A 19,194-nucleotide genomic window follows, 5' to 3' on the forward strand; every position below is an offset into this window, starting at 1 on the left:
ACACAGCAGCAGCGCTGAGTGGAGCTGGTAGGTCGAAACTCTGCTACTCTAACTATTCACCACGGTCTCGTTTCAACTGTGGCTGATGTTTTTTTTAAAACGTTGTTTTCGCTCTGTTTGTCTCCGTTGACTCCCCGGCTACAGAGAGAGACCTGCTGCTGCTGCTGCTGCTGCTGCTGCTGCTCCACCACCAGGCTGCAGCTTCTTCCATTTTTTAAAACTCAAGAGTAAGTTAAACCTGTTAAATAGTTTTGTATTCTCCATTGTTTGCATGTTGGACGTAGCAAAGAGGCACACAGTGCATTGACTGCTTAGTACTTCAGTGGGCTGATATTTTCAAGGGTGGAATAAAACTTCTGTCAACTCCACAGGTGCTACTGAGTCCCCCCCCCCTCCTCTCCTCTCAACACGCACACACAAAGTCTGACTGGCTTTATCGGGCCAGGACCGCAGGACAGTTATGGATCAAAGTGGAGTCAGTGACGGGCCTGGGTCAGGCAGGAGACCCCCCATTCCCTCTGCCAGTACACCCATTGGTGCCAAGAAGCATGCAGCACAGAGTGGTCCAGTGCACAAAGTGAAGATAACTCCCTTCCACAGCTCACCCATAGTCAGCAGTGGTGGAGCCCTATGCAGCAAAAGACCAGAACAAGCCTCTGGAAAACAGCTGGCATCTCCCGGCGGCCTGTTTCTGGATACATCTGGAAGTCTGACTGCTCCAACTCTCAGTGAGAAACACACTGATGCTGCTGTTGCTGCTGCTGCTGCAAGCTCACAGGAGCAAACACCAAGCTCAGACTCTTCAAAGACTCCAATGGGAGAGAAAACACAGGCAAGTCCTTCTCTTATTCTGGTTAAAAGATTATGACGTGTGTTAGGTAATTTCATAGAGCTACATAATGATAAATATGGGATAAGCTAGATCAGTGAACTTTTCATTTTGACAGCGTTACTGTATCAATGTTCAGTCCATTTATTGTAATTTAAGACATAGGATGTAAACTTTGAAAAGATAAAGGCATCAGCAAGTAGTTGAGGTAATATGAGTTTTTTTAAATTTACATGTACACCAAATGTGCTTGCATTTAACCTTTTCTTTACTTCTTGTGTAATTCCCATGCTTTTGATATGAGCATTTCATCTGCAATTTGCACAGATTTATTAATATAAGTGCATGATTGCTAATCTCAATTATATAATTTTATCTGAGTGCTTGAGGACATGAGATACAGTAATTTTGTGAAACCTTAAAAATAAAAGCCAGATAAATGTAAAATAAATCATAAGTCTTTGACCTATAAAATGGTAGTAGTGAGTTAAAAGCTCATTTTAAAGCGTATTTAAAGGTGATGTTTCTTTGTTGTTGTCTTTCTTATTTATGATATGAAAAAATAAAATATGCTGTCTTCTCTTCAAAGCCTGCAAGCAAGAAGGCAGCGCCTGTCACCACAGGGCTTAGTCACAGCCAGAAAGGCAAAGGCAAACAGAAGAGAGCTGTCGTCCCCTCTACTAAAGCTCAGCCAGGTTAGTTCATCCTCACTTCTGCAAACTGTCAATAATAACAACAACAGCGGTATCATTTCTGGAGAGTTACAGCACATTAATATCAAAGTTGCACTGATTCATCAGGTCATACGGTGTGTGTAATAACACGTTTCCCAATGTCTTAATGATCAGTCTCTAAAGGATAGACTTGAGCCTATCATTTCCTGTTGGCCTCCGTCTCTCCTCACTCTGTGCTTTTCCCACTGTAGCTGTGAAGAGGAAGAAGAGGAAGATGGGAATGTACAACCTGGTCCCCAAAAAGAAACCCAAGGCCCTTAAACAGCACGAGAAGGTAGGTCGATTCATTTATTTTATCCTGCATGTCAGACCTCCACCAGCCCACTGTCAGTCACTCACACATTTCAGTGTCATAATCTTCAACAGAACCACCAACAGATAAGAAGTAATCTTTTTTTTTTTTAAATAACAAGACCAGTGATTTGTGAAAATAAAATCAGACCTATGCAGCATTGCATAGTTAATCAGTTGTTCTAGTTTGTGATTGACAGATGCTGTCATCTTCTCCATTTTTTAATCTCCATTATAATTTCCACCCACACATTTTGAAGTTGTGTGCGTGTGTAAAAAACATTTCCCAGTAAGATTCTCTGTAGCAGTCACCAGCAGGGTATGCATCAATTATTTATCTCTTCTGGAGGTTTCTTAGTTTCTAGAGGGATTTCATATTTAAAAAAAAAATGTCTTGTGTATCTTTTTCCAATTGCCTCTGAGGACAGGGCAGTCCCAAGAAATATGAAGTGTTTGTGTTTTGATTTTCCCACTTTCTTAAGCAAACAGGAAGAGAGAGAGGGTGTAATACCTTATGTATATAATACACCTTAACTCCCTGCATTTCTGTGAGCTGGAACACTTCCATTGGTGTTTCTATATTGTTGTCCAGTGTTCGTCAGATACACTGATCCACCCTCCCTTCTCCTGTTTTGTCTTAATGTGTGAAGGTGAATGTGTTTGACAGACTTGAATATATGTATGAAGTGACTCTATTACCAGTATCTGAATTGGCTTAGCTTGGCTCTGTTACATTTTCACTTTCAGATTAACATAATTTTGCATATATTGAGTAAAAAAATCTTGCTTGCACAAGGTATTTCTCTTTAAACATTTCAAACACTGGAACTGTTTTTATTTAATTCTTCTTCCAAAACACTTGTCATCATAACAATTGATAAATTGCTTTGATAGATTTTACTCACAGGGGCTTCACTGGCAACAGCTGGTTTCTAATCAGACTTGACAACTGATTAAAGCAGGGGGCTCACTGTGGCTCATTATGCCATTTGGCATGGATATTTTAGGACATAATAGATTGTATATTCACACATTAGAAGAAGAGAGACTGTATAGATTAAACAAGTATTGTCATGCCCCTTTCATCTAGTCAACAGTAGCAAAATAAGAACATGGAAAAATTATGTAATATTGCAAAAACAGTTGAAAGATAGTACCATTAAGTGGTGGTTTGACTGGGAAAACACATGTTTTTCTCTTTTCCCTCACTAAAACCTGCCTGTTTTATATGTATCGTACAAGTCTGTATAAGTACAAGTGTCACCTCTTTCTAATCAGAAAGAGGAGCCAAGTCCCAGTGTGGAGAAGCGACCTGCAGCAGATGAAGAAACATTTATCCCCTCAGAGGCTCTGAAGGTCGGAGAACAGACGGCTGTCAGTAACGAATCCCTGACAGAAACGGAACCAGAAGTGGGAGACAGCAGCCATGTTGAATACACAGAGCTGGCTTTGGACTGTCTCGACCTGAAAGCTCAGGAGGAGTTGCTCTCGCCCCCACAGTCAGGTGATCACAGCATCTCAGTCACTGATTTGAGCTAAATTCATGATATAACTAAAAAGAACAAAGGTACTCGCAACTCTGCAGGACTCAGCGTAATAATTTATTGTGACGTACGTTTCGAGCAGTAGAGGTCTGACGAAGAGCATACCTCTACTGCTCAAAACGTACGTCACAATAAATTATTACTCTAAGTCCTGCACAGTTGCGAGTACCTTTGTTCTTTTTAATTTGCTTATTGTTTTTACTCAGCACCTGCCCTCGTTGGTGTGATGTGCGTGTCTACTTTGGTTTTTTCTAAATTCATGATATCCCATATTTCTTCTACAGTCCAGTTTCTTGGTGTGTAGTGAAACAATATGATGTGTTTGTGCAGGTGTAGTGGCGGATGCTAGAGTGACAGAAACCCACCTGGCTGAGGAATTACCTCTATGCTGCTGTCGTATGGAGACCCCTCACTGTGGAGGCAGCCTGTCCACACTGGAGCAGACCTGCATGGCCATGGAGAGCACAGATGGAATAGTAAAGATCATCTAAATAATACAAATAATAATAATAAAACACTTTTTGATAAATGTCCTCATCCAGCCACCAGACAGGGAATACAAGTTGGATACAATCAAGATAAAACCTACAGTATATCAGTCCTGGGGCTGGAGGAGGTCATGTTGAGTTCAAATGCACCAGTGTTAAATGGTTTTAAGGCATATTTTTTTTTAACTCCTCCTTAACTGTCTCTCCATAGCCGAGTCGCTGCCAGAAGAGAGTGATGAAACAGGAAATGATGCGTCCGTCCAACTCGGTCCAGCTGCTGGTTCTGTGTGAGGACCACCGGGCCGGTATGGTCAAACACCAGTGCTGCCCTGGCTGTGGACTCTTCTGCAGAACGGTGAGGGGAACCTAAGTATAGATATTACTGTATACACCAATCAGCCATTACATGACTGGTGTGTATCTGTGGCCTGTTTTAAGAACTCATTCTGAATCATTAGTAATCTGATTTGATACATCATTTGCAGTTTGAAATATTTCTCCATGACCTCGTTGCTTGATACAGTCAAAAGATACACAGATCAGTAATATCATTAAACCAGTCACATGGTTTAATGTTATGGCTGACTGCTGTACTGTATATTCACAGTAGAAGTGATCAGTGAGGATTCAGGAAAAGATTTCAAGATTTTTTTCACTTTCATTGTCTCTTCTCCTCCGCATGTGTTTGTTCTTTGTCTCTCTATAAACCCTTTTATTTTTCTCCAAGGCCATCTCCCTTTCATTTGTTTCTCATCATCTGTCCACCTTTATCTTCTTATTCATCTCCCCCTCCCTCCCTCCGCTCTGTCTTCTCTCTCCACCCCCCTCAAACTCTGAAACAGTGATTTCTAAGCAGAGGCACTTGAACATCAGGGTGTACTTTTGCAGTTGCCAGGGGCTACGTGGATGAATTGTTGAGTAGTTCAGCTACTTTCAAAAAGTGAAATAACAACATCGGGTTCAGAAGTTTGGTTTTGAAGTCTCTCAGATGATTTTTAAATCCTACAGAACAAAAAGAAACTTGACATTGTCGGGGTCTGGAATATTTAACTACTGAACTTTTTGACCTTAATGTTGCCTTTTCCTTTTCCCGGGTCTGTCCAACAGGGCACCTTCATGGAGTGCAGGCCATATGGCAGCATCTCCCACCGCTTCCACCGCAACTGCGCCTCCATCTTGAAGGACTGTAAGTTTTGCCCCCACTGCGGAGAAGATGCCAGCGGGGCGAAGGAGGTCACGGTGCCGAAGCCTGACCAGTCACCGTCTGTACCCAGGTCGAACCCCAGGCTGTCACTTCCAGCTGTGCCCACTCTGGCCACGCTGCCCTCAGGACCAACCAGGCCTGCTGTTCCACAGGTGCTCAGAGCGAAGAAGACCAGCGAGCCTCAGAGGAGCAGAGACGAGAGCCCGAGCAGGTAACAAGACATGTCCTCTAATCTTACATAGAAGGATGGTGATAACATTACTTTTTGATATGAGTAAAATCACAACTCTTGTATAAAAATATGTTTTATTCCGACTGAATTCAAATAAAATCTTTACTCTTGTTTTCTCCTCGCAGGTTAAAGGCTGAGGCTGTTTGTGCTGCAGAGAGACAACCTAAAGAGTCACTGGAGAGCATCTTAATGGCACTGGATGACGAGAAGTAAGGTTAACCAAAAAATATTTTGACATCAGTTTGCAAAGAGGTGCAGCCTGGCACCCCACTTTGCACCACAATATAAATAATTGATTGAAAACTTTATTCTTTTCAGTCTGAAACCAAAGAAAGTGAAATACCCCACAAGGCAGCTGTACATCTCTGCAAAGCAAGGAGATCTCCAGAAGGTCATTCATCTCTTAGGTAATCTAACACATGTGATTAGAGATGTAGTGGCCTCAGCTGTAATAACTTACACTTCACACTCACAGAAGTCTTTTAGGTTTACAGCACTATTCCAAATAAAAACCTAAGTATTGTAAAATTGAATGTGACTCAGTTGGAAGTTTCAGTGTAAGGGTTGGAAACCTAACCGATGAGATCCGTTGGTTCTCTGAAGTTCACAGAACTCGCAGTCATGTACCGTAGATGAAACCAGCTGCTGTAAAGATAGAAGATGGTGAACTGTAGTGACTGAGCGGATGTTTTTTTAATATCTGTATTATCACATCAATGCAACAAACTTTGTATGTTACAGTTGATGGGAAGGACCCTAACTTCCTGATGGAGGGCCAAAGCAGACGCACCCCTCTCCATGCAGCAGCTGCTGAGGGCCACCACGAGATCTGCCACATGCTGGTCCAGGTGAGGACGGGTGGACAAGTGTATTTCTCACCGGACAAAAACTGCCAGACTCAATAGGGGCGGGGGAATTGATACAGCATAGTATTTAAGTAGTTTGTGGGACAATATTTTGTATCAATATACAGATGCCGTAGTATTGATTTTTTTATTGATCTTATGTAAATTGAAAACACGAAACACAAACACCGAGAACTTTATCTTATTAGATATTAGATTAGAACTGATGTTGACAAAGTTTTTCTTAAGGGACATACTTTGCAGTTGAAGGTAATAAATTGCAGTGTATCACACTATGTTAGTGTAGGATATCACAAAATCTTTAAAATCGCAACAATTGTGACTTAAATATTGTGTTAGTATCATATCGTGGAGCCTCTGTTACCCATCCTGCATATTTAGGCCCAACTTTAGGTCTTGAATTAAAAACATTTTATCAACCTTCTCAGTTTCCTCATACAGAGACATGGCAGTTGCAACCAAACAATAAAACAAAAGGTTACATGCAAATTTTACATGCCAGAGTGAATCCCTTTTTTTCAGTACCATGGACAGTGCCAGACAGTGGTGTAGTGCTTCCTGTAGAAGCAGTGATCCATTTCACAGGTCTCAGTACATGTTCATAAAAGGAAACACTTTACTTTTATAATAAATTATTTCCTACAAGTCGAATTTTTCTGGTGAGCAATGTTACTTATATGTACTATGGGATATTTACATTTTTCCCTTTTTCATAAATTTTTCATAAAATTGCAAATTTCTCATTATGTTTCCACTTACTCATGATGAGGTATTTAGTGTGTAGATTATTTAGGGAAAAAAGATTAAAAAGATCTAAAAGATTAAAAGATTATATGAAGAAACTGAATGGAGTCTGAATACTTTTTGAATACACTAACTCTCTCGCAACTCCCACTGCATATCCTATTACAAACTCATTTTAAAATGATGAAAACATTGGAAATGCAATTTATTTTGTAATTTTAGGTGTAAAATTAAAACACTTTTCTGTTCTTTCACCAAAAGAATAAATTGGATTCAAAATGTAAGTGGAAACCTGAATTCCTATACTCAACCAAGTCGACAAAAGTTTGATATTTTGTTTTCTGTAGTCTAGACAGTGTTTTAAAGGCCTAAAACATGTTTGGTACTTAGCTGTCACTAACTGTTACCAAAACGTCCCCTGACCTGTCCAGGAATCCTGTCTGTGAAGGTCAGTGACGTACAGTAATTAGTGTTGTTGCACTGTGTGTGTGTGTGTGTCTGTGTGCGTCCAGGCTGGAGCCAACCTGGACATGTTCGACGAGGAGCAGAGAACACCTCTGATGGTGGCCTGTGAAAACAACCATCTGGACACAGTGAAGTACCTGCTCAGAGCTGGAGCGTCCATTAGCCACAAGGTGGGTCAGCACGGTCTAGTCGGATCATCTCGGTTAGTGTTAACGTGTCCTCGTGCCAGATTCTGCCTCTTCATCCATCCATCCATTCAGTCTCACTCTATGAGCTGCTGCCACTGCTCAGTCAATTGAACTACTATTTTTTTTAAAATCACAAACTCAATCTGATTACTTTATTGTAGCCACATTATTAGTGGAGTGTCTCACAGGAGCAGTAAAATATAATCCACGCCTACTTAAATAAGTCAGGAATGACCCTCAGATCAAACAAACCAATAATTTTAGCCTCCTCTAGTGGCTGATTTGTGCCAACTTTAGTACAGACCTTCAGAGTGACATGACTGTCTAGTGGTAATAGGAGTGGGTGTTGCCAAAATTTGCAGCACTTCCTTTTTTTTTTTTAAACAAAAGCTTATAGGAAGTTGTTACTTTGTTATTTGTGCATTCTTTTGCTCATCAGTTGATTTCACCAACGTTTGGCCTCAGAAACATTACAATAAACATGTAAATGATGAGAGAGAAGTGTCCCCGTTGCTGCTGAAAATTAATAATCAGCACACAACACCATCCTGATGTCACTTTACTGAGGGATTTTCTCCTTGTTTGATTTTAAAAACATATTTTTGGGCACAGCAGCTTCAGATCAGTATCAACCTCTGTTGCACCTCACAGAATCACATCAGCTGCCTGTAGTATAATATTCTCTCGTCTAGACTTTCAACTTGACCTTGAAACTGGGAACTCTTCTTCAAGTGCCCATGTTTGGGCCTTGATGTGCTAATGATCAAAACTCATGAAACTCTTAATTGAGAGCTTGTCCAGCCCAGAGAGTGTAGTGGCAGCACTTGTGCAATGTACAAAAGCAAGGACAGTGAATATTCTTGCATGAAACCCAATGCGCTGAAAGAGTATTAAAAGTGTGAGGTGAGTGTGTTAATTTCTTGCAGGCCTGTCTTTCAGCACAGTGCTGTTGACAACCAGAAAATCTACTGATGCAGCTTTGAATGTGATTTTGTGCAGTATATGCCAGGTAAACTTTGATGGTAGAAATATAGAGTGTAAGTATATGGAGCCCTGTAAAGTTTTGCTCTGGAGGGAAGGAGGACTCTGTCATTAAGTGATAAACGTACAACATTTTAATTAACCTCTCCATCTCTAAGCCTGGGCTGGTCTCCAGAGGGAGGGAGAGGATTAGGTACAGAAGATTTCTGAGCTGTGAGACACGTCTCTCCTCGCTATGTCTTTTCCAATGTCTTCTGAGTTTTAACTCAGGGAGTCCAAGCACCAATGAAATGCCCTGTCTTTTGACGTGTTACAGTGGTGGCAGCAGTGCAGTGTTGTTCAATGTGACTAATGTTGTCATCTCAGGATATCATGGGTTTCACCTGTCTGCATCTGGCAGCTAAACTGGGACATTATGACATAGTCCATCATCTGCTGTCCAAGGCTTCCAAACACATAAACTGTCAGGTAAAGACATACATTACTTCATTGACTAGCTGCTGCTTAGACCTCATGCTCTGTAAATACAGAGCCATGTCTTTGAGTTTCACGTCATGTCTCTGTGCAGGATGATGGGGGCTGGACTCCCATTACCTTTGCCATCGAGTATAAGCACAAGGAGCTGGTCCGCCTGTTTTTGGCCAAAGGGGCCGACGTTAACATCAGAGACAAGGTCTGTTACTGGTCTGACTGCTTAATGACTGTACCACACACACACACGCACACTTGCACATAACCATACCTTTCTATTTTTACTCTTCATAGAGTATGACTTCTGATAAGGGATAAATGAGTTTGAGCTCATGGGGTCCACAATGTTTGAACAGTGAAATTTAAGAACAGTACACAGGCAGTTGCTGCTGTGTCACCTTGATCAAGGAAAATAGATAATGCAAATCGTGGGAGGATGTAGGTGTAAATATAGACCTTTCATAATAGTTAAATTAGTCAAACATTTCTGTTTTGAATGAGGACATTCTTCTTGTTAAATCAATTAACCTTGTATGTTAACCCGTTTAATCCCACCGGCAACAATTGTTGCCAGTCATTTCTTCTAACTTCTGGAAGCTCTAAAACTGCTGTTTTAGCTTTGGGCATCTAATGCAAGTTTTAAAATGAAATTATATGCTGTTTACTCTAAAGTGTATCAATTTCATGTAAATAGTGCAAAAGGTCACATGACCAGGCCTCTTTACTTCCTGTTTGCACCTCTTGGGGGAGATGTCTGCCTCAAACGTGTACATGAGGAAGTAAATAAAATACTTTAATTAACAGATATAACTGACATTTTTTGTACATATATTATTTAAAGGGTCTACTACTGATATGTAATGAGAATTATATGCCTGCATGCATATTTTGATCATAAGGAGAGTAGATGTAAGCACGGCAACAATTGTTGCCGCTAGCATAACACATAGTCACATAGCATTATGCGAGATGTCAAAGGTTTTAGCTGTTTATTCTATTAATCTTGTGTTTTTTTCTACACAGCTTAAAAATATCAGAGGTCTTGGATCTTCTAGACCTAAAAAGACCCCAAAGTGATGTGTGTTGTGTGTGTGTGTGTTGTGACATGGTTACCAGCCACATCCAATATACCAGATTTTGTGACGGTCCAACTGCAGTAGGCTATACAAACTAAACCCGGACCCTGTTGATTTGTTCTGCTGATGTATCCTTCTCTGAGGGAGCTCACTGTTGAAATGCCAAATGCCTATTCAATGCAAACCAAAGGAAGGCACTTGATTGGAGCATGGATGAGTTGCTGACTTTTCATGGGATTCTGCTCACATATGGATTTTATTATTATTATTACTATTAGTAGTAGTAGTAGAAGTAGTGGTAATAATAGTAGTATGGCAAGCATGGCAGCAGTCAGTTTATCAGGGGCAAACCAATCTGGTTTGAGTACAAGTTGTGGAGCCTTGTTTCACCCACAGTGTGCATGTTTTACATGGAGCCCTATTGTGGAGTCCACACACATCCGCCTAAAAGTAGCCTATAGGACAGGGCCCAGGTGTAGTCCTTGGTCAAGGTAAACAAGCAGAAGTTCCTCAAGGATGCACATTTGTACATGCCTTGTTAAAATATGTTTCACATGTTAGTGTCAGTTTTAATTTTTTATATGTGTAAATGGGTCAAATTATAGAATTTGTGAAAATTTACTATGCAGTTTCCCACCGGCAACAATTGTTGCCGAGTATAAAACCTAAATTTTCACTAACAAAACCAACATGAAATGAAAAAAAACATACATATTATGTGTTAGGGAGGTCCAAGGAGTGAAATGTATGCACTTATTTTGCAGGGAAAAATTTGGGATTAAACGGGTTAAGGACAGGATTTGTAATTGCCAAACACGATGAATGGCCCCCCTGCCTCCCTCAGTACCGTGACACCTCTCTGATGTGCTCTTTGTGCAGGAGGAGAACGTCTGCCTGCACTGGGCGGCTCTGTCGGGCTGTGATGATATTGCCCAGGCTCTGCTGGAGGCTCAGTGTGACCTCAATGCTGTTAACATTCACGGAGACTCCCCGCTTCATATCGCTGCCAGAGAAAACTACCTGGAGTGTGTGACGTGAGTGTTTGTTTCCCTTTCATTATACAGAACTTAATGTTATGTCCTGACCAGCCCATTGTTAACAAAATGGATGTGATGCAATTACAGGTGGGGATAGACTATTTGGCAACACTCTTTCAAAGTTGTCATAAAAATACATAAATATACATAAATACATCCAAACCACTGCATATCCTGATCATTGAGCCATATAACACTATAAAGTTCGGGATGGTATAAAAACTCATTAATCGAGAAGTCTCTAGAGATAAACTCTTAAGATAATGCTTCACCCTTCCTTCTGAAAGAATCAACAACACAATCAAAGACAGAACTCAGCAGAGTGAAGCTTGTTACAGCAGCAGATTAACACCAATGGATTTCTTTAAGCATATATCAATAAACCTTTGTTCAGGTGTCCACATACTTTTGGCTAAGAAGTGTATCAGGTATTGGCAAATATTTCCCTGAAATACCCCCAGGATATTAGTTTTAGCTACAAAGCTCCTGTTTTGGTTGCCACCCCCCCCCCCCCCCCTGCTAAATAAGCTTATTGTCTTTTTAAGCTCGCTGTTTTCTCGAACACAGTCCCCAGGCCTCTAACTCAAACATCCTCCGTGTACAGGTTGTTTCTGTCTTGTGGAGCCGATGTCACTCAGAGGAATAAAGAAGGAGACACGCCTCTGGATTGCTGCGTCTACAGCTCCAGTGTGTGGACGGCGCTCAGCACCAACAAGAAGCTCACTGATGCCAGGAGAGGCAGGGACTGCTGTGGAGAGAGGATGCTCAGCAGGTAGTGTGCATGTTGAGACTGTGCATCTGTGTGTGTGTGTGTGTTGTTTTTGATGCATATTTCTGTTCTTATTGTTCCTCTGTGTGCAGAGGTATATTCAAAGACGGTTTATAAACCAAGACCTTTCATGACGAGTCAGCTTCCTGTATGCATGTCACGTGGGCTTCTGCACGGCCACGCCCCTTTAGAGAGACCAGAGGCAGCTTGGAGTGTATTGATTCCTATGGGACAATTTAATGTGAACACCGATTATGGTCGGGCCTTTCTCCCCACGATCACTGAAGCAAATTTTGGACTCATTTTTCACAAGCCACATCTCTTCTGAACAGTTTGACACCAAAATGGTAATTTTCAGACGGAGAGATCCGGAGAAAATCCACTTTGTTCCAGACCTGTCTCTGTCTCTACGACACACCCTCGCGAGATTTGGCACCGATCTCCTAGGCAACGTCAAACAAATGGCCGCGAACTCCCGTGAAAATGATTTAAATTATTTTTGGCATGCTAAATATTACTGTTAGTAGTGTAAATATTTAATGTTATCATAAGAAAATATAAATATCTCACTTTCATCTACCTACAAATTGTATAAATCCACACATACGTTCGCAGACGAGGTGGGGTGACGGTTGGCCACGCCCATTTAGAGAGACAGGAAGTGTATACCATTTCATATCATTGGAGCAGCCGCTCATGGAGTATCTTTCCATTTATTGAATATCTTTGGTATATTCACCTGCCCTATCTCTGAAACACATTTGAAAATGACATAAATATGTCCAAGGTAAAAAGGGGACTACTAGGTTTATTTGATGTACTGCGGTTTTATATAGTGAGGGGTTGTGCAAGAGAGAAGTCGAGGAGTTCTTAGGGAATGTGATAGTTGTTGAGTTTAATTTTCACTCGAGTTAAAGACCCAGAGTACTTGATTTTACAATCACCGAAGCATTCAAAAGATATACTATGTCAACATTGTTGAACTGTTCCACAGTTACAGAATGACTGACTGACTCACTGACGGTAGACACATGCAATAAAATGCTTGCTGAATGTGATACAGAGGCTGTCAACATGGGCATAAAACACCTGAATCAACAGAACTGCCAATTGGAATTAAACAAACGTTAGTAAGACATACAGTATGCTCTCAAGTTGGATGGTAATTTTTTTTTGAGTCAAAGACTGGAGTTGGTTCTGGTGAACACAGCAAATATTGAAAATTAAATGAATTAAATGAAATTCTTTATTTCTAAAGCCTCTCACTCTAAAACGCTGACTTAAGATCATAGTCTGTTTCATCTCCTGCCAAAATTTCAAATACAGCTTTTCAAACATGGCAGACAGTGGAGGAGGTGGCTGGAATTGGTTTTTCTGCCTTGAAAATTAATTCCTCAGACTAAAAGCTCTACTTCAAAGGAAGAGTACTTCATTGAAATATAGGTCAAAAGTATAACATTTCTCTTTCTTAAAGTGTAGTGGAGTAAAAGTCACCAGTCTCTAAAAGAAATAAAATAATAAAGTGAGTGAATAAGTTGGGCTAAGCACATCTGGACCCCAGATCTGTATGTAACACGCATACATTAGACTGATAAGTATCTGGTGTTGATCTCTCTTCACTGAACTAGACTCAGGTCTATGTCCTATGTATCTTGTTGCTCCTTTTCTCTGAATCCTGAAAATTTTGCAATTTTTTTTTTAGAATACAGGTGTTTATTAAACATTGTCCATATCCATTTGGTGTGAAGTCCAGAATTGGTACTCCCCATGTTTCCATTACTTGAAAACATGTGATATTCTCTTGATAAAAATACAGACAGGTAACAGAGTTGGAGAAAAACAACGTATATTGTCTCAGCCTCTATACTTCCTATCACTGATTTTTGTGACTGACTTTTCACACTCCTCAAACCATCAGTGACCCCTGTGATCTGTGGAGTTGTTGAGTTCTCATCTGTTTTTTATTTTTTATCTCTACTATATGTTTGAATCAGATTTTGAAGATCACAATCTTTCCCTTTCTCAGGGACATCTCTCGGGGATATGAAGCTGTTCCTATCACCTGTGTTAATGCTGTCGACAGTGAGCCCTGTCCTCAAAACTTTAAATACATCCCAGACAACTGTGTCACCTCCCCACTGGACATAGACAAGGACATCACTCACTTACAGGTGAGTTCCCAGCAACGTCTGCTGTCACCGCAAAGACTGCAGTTCTCATGTTCAGACTCAAACCAACAATGGGGTAAATCCTACTGACAAGTATTGCATCTGTATCTAAAGCCGGATATATCCTCTGTGCCACAGGCCTCCATTGTTGTCCAACTCAATCCCACGCACACCCTCCTGCTGCCAGAAATATTCTCTGGAGCACCAAATGGTGATTAATCCACCTCTGAAGATAGTCCACAAAATGCATTTTCCCCCCTTGTTTGAGTATCTGCAGCCGGCCACTGTGGGAAAGGCTTGTCAGTGACCTGTTTTCAGGACAGCAAAAATACAACTAGATATTTGTGACTCATTCCACGCTATGTTTGCATGCCTCCAGAGCTACAAGAATATTATTTCGGACTGGCTGCCTATCAGTCCCATTCGTGTTGACTTGATATCTCAGTCATGCCTCGACAGAACTTCCACTACGGTACAAGGCACATCAGGACAAACTGATGATACTTTGGTAGGAGGAGAAAAATGAATCAAACACTTCAATCAATTTTGAGTTCACAATCAGAAAAAAGTCATCATCAAACATCCAGTTTTCACCTGTCCAGATTAAAGATGGAAACTCTGCTGGCTCTCTTTTTCTCTGAGGATTTTGTTTTATTAGAATGAAATACTGTACATGCAACAGATAAAAATGACAAAGCATCGAAATGTATACTCCTAACAGCTCATTGATTGTGTCATTCAGCACTGCAGCTGCACAGACGACTGCTCATCCAGCACATGCATGTGTGGTCAGCTGAGTCTGAGATGTTGGTATGACAATGTGAGTATGTTTTTATCAAATCATGATTTTTATACTATGTTACTGCCGGTTGGTCTTGTGCGTGTTCCCTCTAAAATAATATAAAAACAGGTTTTCTGAATGAAAGATTGGTTTTCTTTAAACTAATTAAGGAAAATTATCCATGTGCATGATTGTGCAGGAGGGTCGATTACCTCTGGACTTCTGTCAGAGGGAGCCCCCAGTGCTGTTTGAGTGTAACCATGCTTGCTCCTGCTGGAGGACGTGCAGGAACCGAGTGGTCCAGAAGGGACTGAGGTACCATATTCCACTTTCTGAGATGTTGCATGTAGCTCTTCATCTAATAGGTCCCTCACTTCCTGCATTTCCTGTTGTCAAAGCCCAGAGGGTATTTTTTAAAATTTAGCTCCACAAAATAAAAGCCCTCTTTGGTTTCCTCGGGGGGAAAGATGTTTTAAAAGAGGCAGCAGCAGAAGACTTTAGTTTGCACCAGCAATGACTGAACGCAGAAAATAAAGTTCCAACATGGCTTCCCAGAGAACAAATCAGAAATTATCCGCAGATGGATGAAAGTGAGAGCAGGAACATATAAGTGGGAAAAAACACCAAACAGTAAAGACAATAAAGTCAAACAGGATCTACTTGGAAAGTGTGGAGAGCTCTGCTTGTCTATCTGACATATCCACATGGACAAAGTAACTCAACCTTCAGCTTAACCTCTCTCAGACTGAACTCCTTTTGGTCTCTTTATCACAATATGAACATCAAAATGTCCTCATCATCTCTTACTCCAGCCAAGGTACAATTGTCTTGTGGTGGACCTCCCTCTCTTCGAGGTAAAAACCTTACAGTTGGTCTACAACATGGCAACTTATCTTGGTCTTTGGTCAGCTGTAAAGGTCACATATCATTGTGCTGCCCTCAGATTGACTTCTGGTTTCTTCTACCTATACTCAATCATCTCTCCCAAATGTCCTTCATAGTAACTTAATAAAATTGTTCATTTGTAGGTAAAGTGTAAATCAATGTGCAGGAATATCTAGGAAAAACTGTTTCTGTGTTTGCTGTGTCCACCTTTTTTGTTCTCATCTAAGGAACGAGTAGGTGACGGTGTATACACAGGAAAGAAAGACTACCTCTCTCTGTTGAAACCATTTTCAGAAATATAATCAGTGTCATATTTTGTTTAATTTTCCTCTTAAGCTTGAGCTGCTGCTTCGTCAGCTGCTCGATTACATAACTGTCTCGGTGGTGGTGTTTTTGTTTGTTTCAGAGCCCGGCTGCAACTCTTCAGGACACAGACGATGGGCTGGGGAGTGAGGGCGATGCAGGATATCCCTCAAGGAACATTCATCTGCGAGTGAGGACAGGCTCTCATAAGAGAAACGAATGAATTCAGTGTTTTACAGCATGAAATATTGAAGAGCAGCTGAGCTCTGAGCTCTCTCAAACCCCACCACCCCTCCCCGTGCTTCCACAGGTACGTGGGGGAGATCATTACTGACGCAGAGGCTGACAAAAGGGAGAACGACTCTTTCCTCTTCACCCTCGACAATAAGGTGACTTGACTAGTTGACCTGAATTTTTTAAAGCTGCAGTTGGCAATGGCGGTGGTTTTTATTTTTCATTTTTTAAGGGCATTTTGATAGCATGGGGAGGGGGGCTTATACTAAGGAGGCCAAAAATGATGCCAGGAGGCAGCATTTCTAATTACGTGATCTAACTATACAGCAAAGTATGTGTGTGTGCGTGTGTGTGTTAATTCCATTTGAAATCATGACTTATATTGCAGTAGCAGTGTATGCTAAAATAGTATAATTTTTTTTGCATATCATTCAGCACTAATCACATTCTCACTCTCTTACTCTCTGATTCAGCTTTGACCTAGTCTGCTCACTATAGTTGTAGTTGCATTATTAAAGACATTTCAGGTGCCTCACTTTCTGTGCGACCCAACGTTAGAGATAGTCTCTGGAAACTGTTGTCTGGTTGGCCGAGTGCTCGTCTGTGTTGCCACAATGCCTCATCATGTGACTGTGACTCGTCTGTGGTGATTGTCTGATGCAGGTGAAAGACGTACACTGTATCGATGCAAGACTTTTCGGAAACATCGGCCGCTTCATCAACCACCTGTGTGAGCCCAACCTGCTGGCTGTGAAGGTGTTCACCATGCACCAGGACCTGCGCTTCCCTAGGATAGCCTTCTTCTCCAGTAGGCCCATCAAAGCTGGAGACCAGATAGGGTGAGTGCTGGAGAAACAACCTATTCCTCTTACTGTTCATTAGAGAAGAATGAAAAAAATGACAATTGGTGCGTTTACATCGACTTGAATATCCCAGTTATGAGCAATATCCCATTTATGATCATATTCGGGATACTGCGTTTACATGCACACAGAGAAACCTGGTTATTCATATCCCTGTTTACACAATGAATACTAGTATCCCGGTTTCTGATTACTGCATCTTATTAGTGCAGGTGCCTGTGATGTTTATTTTTCACAACACAAACTGCGGCAATTTTGAAATCTGTTCTTGCCGGTTTGGCGCTGTTAAATGTTGATTGCGTTGCATATACGGCTCATTCATCTTATATAATCTAGCAACAGAAGAAGAGAGCGACAACATGTCCTCACCACTCTCTGCCTGTCACTGCCATCGCGTTGGACGAGGGAGATGTGGATGAAATCCGCAGCCGTGAATGGTGGTCCAGTATCATGTTAATGCAGTTTATGGATTCCGAGTGGAGGGAAAACTTTCAGGTCAACTTTAGTCGACTGTGTGACATATATGATGTGTGCGTTCATTGCCTGCACCTGCGCAGATGTAGCAAAGGTAGCAAAACTACTGGTGTATCCTGGTTTCTGAAATCGGGATATGATGTTTACATGCACAATCACAAAAACGGGATTTAATCCGATCATATCTGGGATAGTCAAGTCCATGTAAAACGCACTGAATGATGATGGGCTGCTGTGGTCTCTTCCTCTCCAGATTTGACTATGGTGATCACTACTGGAGGGTGAAGAGCAAGTACTTCAGCTGCCAGTGTGGGTCTGTCAAGTGCCGCCACTCGGCTGCTCGAGAGAAGGTCCCTGATGGCCACTGATCTCTGTCCATTTCTGACATTGCAGAAGCCACAGAACATGTTTCGTCAGGTAATCACCAGCAGGATGTTACTGTTTTTATCTGAAGTCCACGTTTTAAAACAGTAAATGAAATATGAATTGTGGTCAAATGTGTCATCCAAGAACTCAGGATGTGACTTATTTATACATGAGGTCAAGTTTGTGTATGAAGAATAAGAAATACTGTATGAGAGTGGACCTGACTAGTTTTTAAAGAGCCAAGAATCAGGTTAAAAAAGCTTAACATGTGATTTTATCAACAGATTCTCCCTTTAGTACTGCAAACTGTTGTATCTGTGAGTTAATAATGAGCTGAACTAATGTTAATGGTAGTCTGTCTGAACTCTTCTATGAACTTTTTACTACATGCCTAATTAGCAATTAAAAATTTTAAAGCATCTTTTTGTCCTGTTTTGTGTTAATGAAAGTAGAGACACAAAAGCTCAGTGAGGTCCAATACTGAGGCCTTCCAGTTGTTTGATGGGGTTCAGGTCAGGATGAGGTCTCTATAAATTATTCCACACCAATTTATAAAGAAAACTATAAAGTTATGTCAGTCTCAGTATAATTTATTCTGACCTCTTTTTATTATATTTTCTTAATTCAACATTTCAATCCCGCTTGTTTTGTTTTTGTGGTTTGGAAGGAGGATTTACCATTTGTGTATTGTGAATAAAGTTAGTTTAAAAAAATAAACTTTGTGAGGCAGGTGGAAAACTGTTGCATAGTGGATAACATTGCATTAATGTTTCCGATTTTGGAAATACTGCTTCTAAGTATCCAGGATCCAGAACAGTGGATATTCTATTGTTATGCTTTTGGCCATTTAATACAGTTTGAGCGTTGGAGATATAAAATAACCTATGGACTATAGGATTCAGTAACCAACTAAAATCTCATTATCAACACCGTTATGTTTATATATTTTTTTGTGAAGATTGAAGAAGGGAACAATGACTATATCAACTGAAATCACGATCACTTTATTTACCAAAATGATATGCAATATGATTTATTTTGTGGGATGCTAAATAAATTAAAAAGGGAATGACTTTGATATCCATGGGGTGAGACTGAAATCCTTGAATACACCAAACTTGCTGGGTGGAAATAATTATCTAAAGAATCACACTTTGAGATATTTGCTAATTTTTTTTATTATTATTTTTTTTTAACTCTC

The 19,194-nt window shown here is 40.7% G+C and overlaps 1 protein-coding gene across 1 annotated transcript; it reads left to right on the plus strand.

Annotated features, from left to right (window-relative positions):
• Positions 1-371: 371 nt before the first annotated feature.
• On the plus strand, positions 372-18,412 carry ehmt1a (euchromatic histone-lysine N-methyltransferase 1a). The gene is made up of 22 exons (XM_085786355.1): positions 372-832; positions 1,419-1,524; positions 1,755-1,837; positions 3,133-3,358; positions 3,729-3,874; positions 4,098-4,241; positions 4,994-5,301; positions 5,448-5,531; positions 5,641-5,729; positions 6,064-6,170; positions 7,445-7,567; positions 8,933-9,034; positions 9,135-9,239; positions 10,993-11,147; positions 11,755-11,922; positions 13,946-14,090; positions 14,830-14,907; positions 15,068-15,183; positions 16,160-16,246; positions 16,367-16,445; positions 16,954-17,129; positions 17,881-18,412. Exons 1-22 carry the CDS (start codon positions 461-463, stop codon positions 17,993-17,995), a joined length of 3,114 nt encoding a protein of 1,037 aa, XP_085642481.1. The 5' UTR covers positions 372-460; the 3' UTR covers positions 17,996-18,412.
• The last annotated feature ends 782 nt before the right edge of the window (positions 18,413-19,194 follow it).

Source organism: Trachurus japonicus, chromosome 9, assembly GCF_045865225.1.
Source record: "Trachurus japonicus isolate A0001 chromosome 9, Traja_1.0".
NCBI lineage: Eukaryota > Metazoa > Chordata > Actinopteri > Carangiformes > Carangidae > Trachurus > Trachurus japonicus.